Raw genomic sequence first — 12,515 nt, 5'->3', positions numbered from 1 at the left:
CCCGTGTCACTTCTGTTTGACGTAGGCATGTCAGGGGCAACACTCTGGTTTGTAGGCAAAACTCTATGGTAGAACTAACTTCTAATCATAGAGTTTAGCTCAAAAAAGAGAGTGTCGCCCCCAGTGTCACCAACGTAAAACTCTATGGTACAATTAACTTCTGATCATAGCGTTTTGCTCAAAAAAGAGAGCATCGGCCTCCCCCCCCCCAGCGTCACCAACGTGCTACATCACTTCTGTGTGACGTAGGCACATCACGTTTATTTCTGGTTTCTTCCCTCCCTGTGGGGGTAATGGGGGGGGCAGACAGGAGTGTCTCAAATCGGGGGAATTCCCACTCACCATGGAAGGACCTGGGGATCCCCTGGAATCTCAGACTACAGATATCAATTCCCCGGGTGAAAATGAATGCTTTGGAGGGTGGACTCTGTGGCATTATACCCCATCGAAGTCCCTATTCTCTCCATCCCCAAATCTCCAAGAGTTTCTCAACTTGATTCTAGCGACCTTATCCCCACCCAAGGGGGTGTCTGGTAATCTTAGTTGGATCATATACTCTTAGCTGGATCATATACTCTGATGACTACTGCAAGACCTACCAAAACTCCTCAGAGACAAACTTGAGGGTCTTGTCCTTTGTTTCTGCTTATGCAGCCGGGATTCGGGGATCGCATTCTGCCCTGTGGTATGTTTAATCTAATGGTTAATTTATTGCTGGCAGGCAGTCAGGACTGTGTGGGGGCATCCTCTGGGCTTTGCAGCTTTCCACAGCAGGCCAGTTAAGCTGGGCTGGCACTGGGATCCCAGCTGCCTCGCATTCTTGCGGCATAGCTGGGATTCCTCGCCTTCCTTGTCCCCTTCAGTGCCTTTTGTCGTTTCTCCAAGAACTGGGAGGATGCAGTGGGAGATCCCTGGGATGCAGGGGGTTAAAAACTAGCTGGGCAAAATGAGGACACCTTCAGCTGCCGACAAACTGAGAAAGGGGGACAGACAAATCGTTCTCTCCCCCGCCCCCCTGCCACCCCACATCATTATTACGTGACAGTGACATCCATTCATAACTACGGTGGATGTGTTTTAATCCTGACCAGGCTTAATGTGAGCCAGAGTTTAGCCTCAGAATATGTTTTTAATGTTAGGGTCCTCCTGGGGCATTGTTTTAGGCTTCAGGAAGGACGACAGGAAGGTTTTAGGAATGGATGGTTGGAGATTTACAGTGGTTTTCTAGGGGGTGCCTGCTTTTTGAGTGTGTGCAATTTTACTCTGGTGTTTTTAAGGACATTTGTTTCTTTTCAATACATCACAATAATCGGACACAAAGGTCCTGTTGAGAAATAGTCACATAGTGTGTGAATCATGGAGGGGGGTTGTTTACTCCCCACCTGCTCAAACTGGCACCCTTGAGCCACAGGGCATGGTAATGATATCGAGGGGAGCATCTCTGAGCATGTGAAGAGTGCATTTCCTCACTCTGCTGGGATTAGGTAGGAGGGCTGACGTTATCAGAGTACTGCTTCCAAGAAGGCATATCCCCTTGGTCCCTTTCTTTACTCAGTCTATATCTCTTCAGATTCTGTGTGTAGCAGCCCCACAGTACAGCACCTCAGTCCTCTTTTGAGCCATAGTCACACAAGCCCACCCCCCAACATAGGAACGTTTTCAACTATTGACATGTGGCAGTCATTCCAACTCTTGAGACGCATATCTCCGTTTGAGATTTTTTTTGGTCTGCATTCGATACAGGATTTATCCCCCTCGATACAAAGGGGGGTGTCCGATCAATGCCTTGATTCATCCTCTCCATGTTGGCACCCCCCCTTCCCCACTGTGCCCCGTCAGCTGCTGTTTACCAGCCTTAGATCAAGGCAGCTGTTGGAAGGGACATTCCAGCAAAGGATTATGGGAGCAGCTGGCCCTCAGCCCCATTCACACCCACACACGCTTCCCCCCCCCCCATACATCCCAGTGGCCAGAGAACGTTGAAGGGGTGTGTGTGACATTGGTAGCTAGGCAACAGGAGATGGGGCCCTGCCCAGTGTCTTATGAGGCAACCCAAGTCACTCAGGAACTGCAAACCTTGTCAGGCCAAATTTCGATGAGATTATGTGGGAGAATGCATGATGATTGATTCTCCTGCGTTTGTAATGGTCCAAGCAGGCGATGAGTTAAGGAAATGCTACTAGTAATGGGATATTTTAGCTTTTTCTCTTGCAGTTTTCCTGATCTAAAGTCCACTCCCTCCTTTCTGGGGCTGCCTGGGGAAAATCATACAAGTACTCATGTTTATTTTTTCCTTCTCCAGGTGAATAGATGCATGGCTGGGCGGGGGGGGGGGGGGGGGGGGGGTGGTTTGATCAGGAAAATGCTACTTAGGGGAAGTGTGGAATCCCCCCCAACCCAAGCACTGCTTCCAGATTCAAGTTGATTCTCCCACTGTGCCCAAACTCTTTCGAACTTTTACGAAAACTGCACAGGATCTGATTGTGGATTTCCAGACGTCTTAGTTTGACGCTTTGTAAGCTGTGTGTTTTGGGATAATGCTAGCAAATTGCGAAAAAGAGAGCAGCCAGGGTTCAGATGTGCCTGTGTGCAAGTGATGAACATGAAACAACTGGCTCATTTCAGACAATCTTCCACACTGCGCATGGGAAGTGAATTGGCTTTCATGCTCTCTTGTCTACACTGGCACTTGGCTCCCCTTTCAAGTTCTCTTTCAGCCCTAACGATAGTTTGCCAATATGCCCATAGCACAAAGCAGTACTTTCCTTTCAAACTAACATCAGAAACAATGTCTTTTTCCTTTGGACGGAAGGTGCGTGAAAAGGCAGGAGAGAGGCCACAACTCCTTAGCTTGCTTCCAGTCCACAAACAATATTTTTTCAGGTGAGCTGAAGACTGGTTGATTTAGAAGAAGAGGTTGGATTTATACCCTGCCCTTCACTACCCGAAGGAGTCTCAGAGCAGCTTACAATCTCCTTCCCCTTCCCCTCCCCACAACACACACCCTGTGAGGTAGAGGGCTGAGAGAGCTCTCTTGAGAACTGCTTGTGAGAGAACAGCTCTGAAAGAACGTGTAACTGACCCAAGGTCACACCAGCAGCTGCATGTGGAGGAGTGGGGGATCAAACCCGGTTCTCCCAGATTAGAGGTCACGCTCCTAACCACTACACCAAACTGCCTCTCCAGAAAACCTGGCGAGAGACAGTGTGGTATAATGGTTAGAGTATCAGATCTGGGATAACCAAGATCAAATTATCTCCACCAGGGCTTTTTTTTGTAGAAAAAGCCCAGCAGGAACGCATTAGCATATTAGGCCACACACCCACGTTACCAGAAGTGTGGTCACCTTTGGCTTATTCTGTTGACCTTGTTTGTGGTCCCAGGGCTTTTTTTGTAGCAGGAACTCCTTTGCATGTTCAGCCACACACCCCTAATGTAGCCAATCCTAATGAGTTTCTGCTGTTGGGTGTGGCCTGTTATGCTAATGAGTTCCTGCTGGGCATGGCCAACTCTCCACTGTACCATGGAAGCTTGCTGGGTGGACCTTGGGCCAGTCACACTCTCTCAGACTAACCCACGTTTTGTGAGGATAAAATGGAGTAGATGTTAAGCTGCTTTGGGTCCCCCATTGGGGACAACAGTGGAGTATAAATGAAGTAATTAAATGTAAATAATAAACCTGCCTGAGGCAGCTTACAACATAAAACAGAATAAGAACATAAAATACAATTAAAACCCAGCATTAAAACACCAGTCAGAATAAAATATTGAGTAACTTCAAATGTCTCTCACACAGTTCTCACGCGTAAAGAAGACTATGAAAAGTCTGTCTCCACGTAAAAAATTACAGAATTTATATAAAGAATCTATTAAAGCTGTAAGAACCCCAAAGAGAGTTTTTAGACATAGGGATATTTATTTATTTATTTATTCATTCATTCAATTTATACCCACCCTCCCCGCCAAAGCTGAATTGTGTTTTGGATCCTTGCTGAAGACAGTATGTTGAAACAAGTTTGGCCTTGTGTTTTACTATTAGTATGAGGAGTCTTTTTACATATTATTTTTACATATTATTTCAAGATATTGTTATTTATTATAAGACTTAATTAGTTTCTGTTTCCAGAACAAAGCCAAGTTTATGTAGATTTTTGCCCCCTTATTCTTTTTGCCTTTTTAAATTTATTGTGCAGGTTGTAAGGTCCACCCCATCCCAGTTTGTTTCCATGTGTGTTCATTGGGATTTGAGGGGTGTAGCCGTGTTCAGGATTTGCAGAATTGGGCACTGGGTGATCGTGAGGATCATTAGCATAAGCATTTCTTTTTTTTGTTTCCAGTCTAATAAATGATTTCTTTATAAACAATGTTTGTGCACCATAGGTCGATATTTGCTGTGTTTTTTTAAAAACGAAACAGAAGTGCAGTCTCTCACCTAACACTTGTTTGAACCTGAGCTTTCGTGAGTGAGAGCTCACTTCTTCAGGCGCAATAGAAAGAAAGCAGATAATTTTCCCCGTGCTTTTCGTTTTGGCCAAAGGACTTGCTTTGTAAAATCCAGCTGGGCATCTCCTACACCACAGCATGCGCCTTAACCACAGGCTTGGCTCATGGCCTTCCCTTGTGATTATGTGTCACTGGCGGCCAGTATGTCAATTATATTCTTTTTTGGCCCTGGTAGGGAAATAAGGACAATAGCAGGATACTCTTGACTCTGGTGTGTGGAATGTGAATTATTTAATAGCTTGGGGACCAAGGGAAAGTGCCTGACCCCAGGCGGAAGAGGGCCAGGACTGCCTGTTCATGTTGAGTCAGCCAGGGGAAGGCTTTTTCAGCAATGCGCAAGGGACCCACATGTGGTTTAACTGCTGTTTTCTTCTGTTTGAAAGGCATGAAGACTCAACTGCTGGTGTAACCAGTGAGCCCAGAGAGCATTATGGGACCCACAGTGCTTTGCTTGCTGTTCTTGGCTTCTCTTGGTGCATCGGAGTTGGAAGAACACTTTGATCCAGGTGAGAAAGACCAAGAGTCACCGATGGGGGAGAGGGAGAAGAGGGATGCTGAGTATGCAGGTGGAGTCCACAGCAGTGTTCCCTCTAAGCTGAGCTAATGTGAGCTAGCTCACAGTTTTTTAGCCTTTGCTTCATACATTTTTGTCTTAGCTCAGGAAGGATGGCTCCAGAGCAAACTGATTTATGTAGTAGCCAAATTGCTCGCTCACAACTTTAATGCCAGTAGCTCACAAAGTAGAGTTTTTGCTCACAAGACTCCACAGCTTAGAGGGAGTGTTGGTCCACAGTGCAGGCTTATAAACCATATCGTGCAGATATATAGTGGGAAAAGAAAAGGGCAGGCGGATGGGCAGAAAAGGACAAAATGAGCAAATGGAGGATGAATTAAGAAAAAAAGTAAGCTTAGGCCAGGGCTTTTTTTGTAGAAAAAGCCCACCAGGAACTCATTAGCATAATAGGCCACACCCAACAGCAGAAACTCTTTAGCATATTAGGCTACACCCTGACAGCACATCTCATTAGCATATTAGGCCACACCCATGCCTTCCTTTGGCTTGCCTGGGCAAGCCCCCCCCCCCTTGAAGGGAAGGGAAGGCACTTTAAACTGCCTTCCCTTGGCTTGCCCGGGTGCCCCGCAGCTGCGGGGAGCCCAGGCTAGCCGGTCCTCGGAAGGACCGGGGAAGGCTCGGGGAGGCATTTAAAGGTCTCCCTGATCCTTCCAGGAGCCCCCCTGGGTTGCCCGCCTCAGAGTCGCTGGCGGGGGGGGTCGCTCTCCAGGCCTTTTCTCTGTAGCCTTTCAAACTCTGTAGCCATGCATGTGCAGAGGTTTTGGCTGTAGTGGGCGTGGCCAACTCGGAAGCCAGCCGGAACTCCATTCCTGTGAGTTCCTGCCCAAAAATAGCTGCTTAGGTTATATGGAGGCTTGGTACCCTTTTCAGTCATGCAACTGAGTACTAGAATGTGTGAGGTAATAGTAACACCAAACACCTTGGAGGTAAATACGAGCTTTGGAACATGCTTTGGCCAGAGTGAGATCATTAGTCCATCTGCTGTTTATTTTTCTTCAAAGCTTCCTTCAAGTGAGGTCAAAGCAGCTTACACATTCTCTCGTCTTCTATTTTATCCTCACAACAATGTTGTGAGGTAGTTTAGGCTGGGTGGAGGCCTTTTCAGTCATTACATTTTAGCAGACCATATGAGAAGAATGTGCTCTTTGTGGTCCCTCTGATACAGAAGGTTGCCATTTTGTCTGAAAGGAGCAATGCCCATTTTTTTTCAATTCTGGTAGATGCAAATCATAACCCTGGAAAGTCTTCATTGGCCCCGGTCACACAAGAGGTTTTGGGCCGGGAGAGGGACGGATCGGGGGCGCAGCAAACAGGCGCGATTCCACAGCAAAATCTGGGAAGCGTGGTGCACCCGTTCCCGATCCGGCCCTTCCACCCAAAACCCCGCATCAAAAATAAACCACCTACCTAGGTGGTTCTTCGGGAAAGGGTGCATCAAGGCCGGCCGTGGGATCGCCAGCGCGTCCTTCCGCCGGCGCATCCCCGGCTCCTGGCCAAACTGCGCATGCTCAGACATGCGCAGTTCGGCAGCCTCCCCCTCCCGACTGTCGCTTCCTCAGGGGATCCGTGGGATCCCGCCGCGGCGTCTCTATTTTGGTGCGGCTTTTAAAAGCCACACTTTGCCCAGTTTTTTTCATGCCATGTGGCAGGGACCATTCTCTCATATATTCTAGGATTTAATTCAAATATCGAAACAAGACTAAGCCCCGGCACAAAGTAAGCCTGCTGATCTGAGGAAACCCCCTCCCCCCATTCCCAACCTTCACAGCACACACAGTCTCTTGTCAGTTTTGAGCCTTCTCATTTTGGTGATTAAGCACTGAACAGGAGTGAAGGAATGCAAGCAGAAGGTGGGGGGGGGGGAGAGAAATGGCCTGAGATAAAGAAGGAAAGGCAGGCTGAAATAACAAAGCATGCAGAAATAGGCACTGAATAGAATTCTCCTCCTGTGGCAACATGCAGAACTATTGAGTTTGGCAGAATTCATTGTCAGCGGCCAAAAAAAAAAAAAAAAAGATTTTTGAGCTCCAGATAAAAACCCCAAGTTGTCCAAAAGACCTTATGCAGCAATCTGCTGAAACTAAGCGAGTCTGGGACTAACTGGTGCCTGGAGACTGTTTGGGAATGCTGTGTGTGCCATCTTGAACTCCTTGGAGCAACACTGGGACATAAACATACCAATTAAATTAACTGGGAGTAAGTCCTATTGATCCCAGTGGAACCTGCTTCCGGACAAACATGCTTAGGAATGGACTGTATGAATTCACTTTGATAACAGATCAACACACAAAGACCATGAATGCAAGCCCCTCTGTGTGAGGAAAGCACCTAGGTGTCATGTTCCATGATTTTTTTATTATAGTCTTGTGTCTCAGACCAAAAAATGGTTATTAAATACTATTAATTCATCTTGGACATATCAGAACAAAGTTGTATGATCATAAGAACATAAAAAGAGCCTTTCTGGATCAGACCAAGAGTCCATCTAGTCTAGCATTCGGTTTCCATCAGCCAAATATGTCTAGGAAGCTCATAAACAGGTCACAATAGCCTTCCCTTCTCATTGGGCCTTAACACCTACTACTGAGTGATATACTGCCTCTGACCATGGAGGTTTCTTTCAGCAACCATTTCTAATCTCTCTATATTATAAAGCTAATTTGGGGTGACCACGGATGCACTTCCTCAGCCATAGGCTGAGATGGCCGCCACTCACACCAGGGACGCTGGCCACTGGCCGCAGTCTCTGACGCCCGCCCACAGATGCAGTGCCGGGGTGAACATGCCCCACAATCCGAAGACACCATGGCGGAGTCTCACCCTGCCACCCAAACAACCGCTGTGTCCATTGTCTCCCGAGCGCCCATAGCCACGCGTGCCACCGGGGGGGGGGCGTGGCTAGAGCATGCCACCACCACCCTCGCCTGAACGTGTGTTGCCACCTGGCCTCCGTGCGATCTGACGATAGGTGGCCCGGCTGCTCCAGTGGGGGGGGGCGGGAACTCGCCCCGATTCTGCCGCCGACCTCACCTGAGCCCAGCTACAGGCTCCCAGCTGCCCTGTGCCCGGACAACGGCCGCACCGCCCACTCCAGCACGTGGGGGCCGCCTCTGGCCGCACCCGATCCTACTGCCGCTGCCAACTACATGCAGCTGGCTGGCCTCTCACTGGGCAGGGGCCAACGCAGTGCCGGCCCCGAGGCTGCTGGAGGTCACCCAGCCACTCCCTCGCCCCCCAATTCCGGGGGGTCGTGCGGGGGGAGAGATCGGGAGACTAGGGGCGCCTCCGTCGTGCCGTGCTAGGATCCGTTGTCTTCCTCCACAACGGGATTTGCTCCTAGTACTCCATAAGCTTGTTTAACTGCCTTTAAAGTTATTTAAGCCGGTGCTGACTTTGTTGAATAAATACATTTCTTTTGTGTCCTATATGCTGCCAATAAGTTCCATTGAGTAAGCCTATTATTATGTGAGGGGGAGAGAAAATTTCTTCTAGACGCTTTCTCTATATGGTTCATAATCTTCTAATCATCCAACTTCCCCCCTTCCCCCATGGCTGAACTACATGTTATACAGCAAATTTGTGACAGAATCGTCCAGCATTTTTTTTAACCTTAAAAAGGAAACCAGGGATGAGGTGATTTGACCACCATTATACTGGGGAGGGAGATTTAACCCTCACCTGTCACAATTTTTCCAGAAGAAATTTCCCATGCTTTTGGCTGTTACTATTGCCAGGAGGGAAAAATAGTGAGGCACCTGTAGGGTACTGTTTTTTTGCCCTACCAGAGCTAACAGCAGCTTGGTGAGCCCAGTTTTTACCAGGAGAATTGCAGAGTGAAAAGGTTAAATCAGCCTTTCCCACAAAGCAATGTCTTAATCAGAATTGTGTACACACTTCACATAACATCACATAAGTTGCAAAGCGCATTTGGAGAATCACTTTCAGATCTCCCACATAATGGGCAGGTGAGATTATCCCCCCCCCCCCCGGTAAAAATCCCAAAATGATTCACCATTCGCTGATACTTTTTATTTACTACAGTTTCTTGTGTAGTTGTTGAAACAGGGCTGTCCGAACAGAACACAGTTGAAATGTGGTTCCACCATAAGGTGTTGTGTAAGGCACTGTGATACTGACCCCTTTATTCTGAATGGGTTATATCTGACCAACTATGAGGTCAGGGAAAGGAACTTCCCCGTCTCCCCATCCTCCTCCTGTTGCCGCTTCTCCCTGTCAAATGGAGGAGACCCCAGGAACAAGGCTGGGTATGATGTGGGTGTCTGCAGTGGGAGTGAGGAACGGGTGAAAATGGCATGTGTGAAACAGCCATTGGACAAAGTCTTATTAGCTTTTCTGTAACACCCTGTCATAGAACTTGCCCTTTTCACTGTCTTCTTGTCAACAGTGAGTATTCCACACAATGAGATGCTGATGGATTGAAAACTTGCAGAATGTTTGACATAGTGGGCAGTCCTCTGCTTTCCCCTGTCTGTTGTTCTCTCTCAGAAACTAGTGTGCCCTCTGGCGGGAAAATGGCCTGTTCCTGAAAGCGTGACATTTTTGTTCTTGGTTTTTTCAAAATAATTACCATTTCTGTTTTAAACCACTTTTTAATATTTTTAATGAAGGTATCAGTTGGAGACAGGAACATTTAGAAATGGTTCTGCTGAAGCAGACCTCAATACTATTTAAAGATCTGGGATTAACAACCCCTTTGCATGATTATTTGTTATTTATCTAAACAGGTAATACCACGCATTCTCAGCCATGCCGCTGTGAGGTAACTTCCAACTCAATTAAAAAATTAATAGCAATAAACATAAAAGACCATTTCAGACAATATATCCAAAGTGTAAAACAGGAGTCTAATGGCACCTTAAAGACTTAAACAAATTTTATTCCAACCAGATCTCACTTCATCAGATGCCTCCCATATGGAACTAAATATCAGAAGCAGGGGTCATTTCGTAGAAAAAGAGCTAGGGGAACTCATTAGCATAACTCATTAGCATATGCCACACCCCCTGACATCAGGGGCCCGGCGGTGGACCTGCAAGGCCAGCGGGCATGCGAGGAAGCCCTGCCATGGCCCTCCCTGGCCCCAGGCAGGCAGGGGTGGGGAAAGGCAGGGAGGAAGCAACTTACCCTCCCTCTTCTCCTGCCTCCTCCTGGCTGAATGAGGGCTGGAAGTGGGGCGGCCGGAAGCAGGGGGCGGGGCTTCGTCATGTGCCCCGCCCCCCTGCACCTCACCCGGGGGAACTGCGTTCCCCCGCGTTCCCCCCCGAAATGACCTCTGATCAGAAGGTAACAGCGTGCCTAGTAAAAAATAGCAGCAGCAATATAATCAGAGGGATTGTGAAACATTAATATGGACATGCCTTAAAACACAAACCAGCAAAAAGCATTTTAACTCCAAAAATGAAAATAAATTGGCACAGAAGCTACCGAGAAAGGGGGGGGAAACAGAGGAATCAACAAACTGGCAGAAGGCCTGGGAAAAACAAAGTCTAATAAGATGGAAAGAAAAGGTAGTTTCAGAAGGATTATTTAAAAGCCCTTCTCACCTTTTCTAGTAATTCCACTCCGGAACAAATATATTTCCTAATAAGTTTTCTGAATGTTGGCCAAAATCTTAATCATGTCAGCTTTAGACCAGTCTCACCTGTTACAACATTTTGCCACCTGACCCCATTTACTAATCTGTGAAAACCAAGGAGGTGAAAAGAAACTCAATGCATAACAGGTTTAAGAAAATGACATTCGATTGTTTTTAAAGAAGGTGTAATATGCTGAAACTTAGTTCTTTGGTTTGCAGAATTTAAAGGAACGTTTTGACACTTCTGTCTGCCCCCTCCCTCCCTCCCTCCCCCAAAGTTTCAAAGTCAGCTTCGTTAATGTATTGAAGGGGACCAGGAATTAATGAAATAAATAGGCAGAGGTCGATTCGGGGGGGATCGCAGTTCCCCCGGGTGAGGGGCGGGGCACACAACGAAGCCCCACCCCCTGCTTCCAGCCGCCCTGCTTCCGGCCCTCATTCAGCCAGGAGGAGGCAGGAGAAGAGGGAGGGTAAGTTGCTTCCTCCCCGCCTCTCCCCACCCCTGCCTGCCTGGGGCCAGGGAGGGCCTTGGCGGGGCTTCCTCGCACTCCTTGCAGGTCCACTGCCGGGCCTTATGATGTCAGGGGGTGTGGCATGTGCTAATGAGTTATGCTAATGAGTTCCCCTAGCTCTTTTTCTATGAAATGACCCCTGTAAATAGAGATCAAGGTGTACAACCAATGGGGACCATATACGAGTCAGACTAGATAGTCATGTCCTGTGTGTAAGATATGTCTCTCCCTTTTTTGATAGAACTTTATAAAACACTGAGAGGCAGGAAAAATGTGCTCCCTGTAGTAGAATTTGGAATCACTCACTGAAACTGACTGGCAATAGGCTCGGGTCTGGCAGAAGGAAGTGTTTTGCTCTGTGTTTAATGACAGAATTTCCTTCCACAAGACATGTTTGTGGCCAGCGGTTTAGACAACGCAGCAGACTGAGTTGTTAGAATGCTGAGGTAGTCGACTGGGCTTTATCACTTAAGACAGAAGGAGAAAGCCACACTTCTAAAGCGTGTAAAGACTCCCTGCTGATTAAAAAATGATTTTTTTTCCACAGGGGAGATGTGAAATGCACCCTGTACGAAAGTATCTCAGGTCTAAGGCCTAATTGAAACACAAGGCTGGCAAGACAAAGAGCTACCTTGTGTAACTTTGGTCAGGCTCAGCAGCATGTTTAAACTGCGCCCGTGCAAAGAAGATACGCATTCTTTGTTTGCATGCCGGAGGCCTGGAGACATTGCAGAGATAACACCGGCTGGCGTGCTAACTAATCCCCCCATCACTGCTTTGCCCTGGTTGTTCACGGCACAGTTTAAATGAGATTCTGAACCAGTGCAGAGTCAAAGAGGGAAGCTCTTTTGCCTCACAGATTCACCTTAAATTGAGACTTGGGTGGCTTGACAAGGGGATTTGATAAATACAGGTAGGACAAGGGTGTCAGTGGCTCTTAGCTTTGTGCAGCAGTTATATCCCTGATTACCAAGTCCTTGGTACAAAGGTTGCCCATTTGTGTTCAGGGCCTGGTTGTGAGGAGAGGCACCTGACTGCTGGCCAAAATGGACTTTGTTCTGATCCACCCAGGCAATTCTTGTGGAGAGAAAGCAGATATTGGCATTTACGAAAGGATATAGAAGGATGGCTGGCAATGCAGGAGAAGACATAACTTAGGGGAGGAAAAGGAGAATACTAGGGTTACCAACTCCAAGTTGGGAAATCCCTGGAGATTTGGGGGTAGAGAAGAGGAGGAGGAGGAGGAGGATGGATTTATACCCCCCCTTCACTACCCAAAGGAGTCTCAGAACGGCTTACAAACTCCTTTCCCTTCCCCTCCCCACAACAG

At 47.6% G+C, this 12,515-nt stretch overlaps 1 protein-coding gene across 1 annotated transcript in view; it reads left to right on the top strand.

Annotated features, from left to right (window-relative positions):
* The window catches only part of DDR1 (discoidin domain receptor tyrosine kinase 1), a 79,791-nt gene that overhangs the window by 32,374 nt on the left and 34,902 nt on the right, over window positions 1–12,515 (top strand). Inside the window, exon 2 of the mRNA XM_015417343.1 lies at window positions 4,887–5,009. Coding sequence (XP_015272829.1) covers window positions 4,934–5,009 — 76 coding nt within the window. The 5' untranslated portion in view covers window positions 4,887–4,933. The remainder of the gene's footprint in view (window positions 1–4,886; window positions 5,010–12,515) is intronic.

This window comes from Gekko japonicus, unplaced genomic scaffold (genome assembly GCF_001447785.1).
Source record: "Gekko japonicus isolate JY-2015 unplaced genomic scaffold, Gekko_japonicus_V1.1 scaffold2112, whole genome shotgun sequence".
Taxonomy (NCBI): domain Eukaryota; kingdom Metazoa; phylum Chordata; class Lepidosauria; order Squamata; family Gekkonidae; genus Gekko; species Gekko japonicus.
Note: the sequence above shows the minus strand (reverse complement) of the source record. Positions and strands in the feature narration are given on the sequence as shown.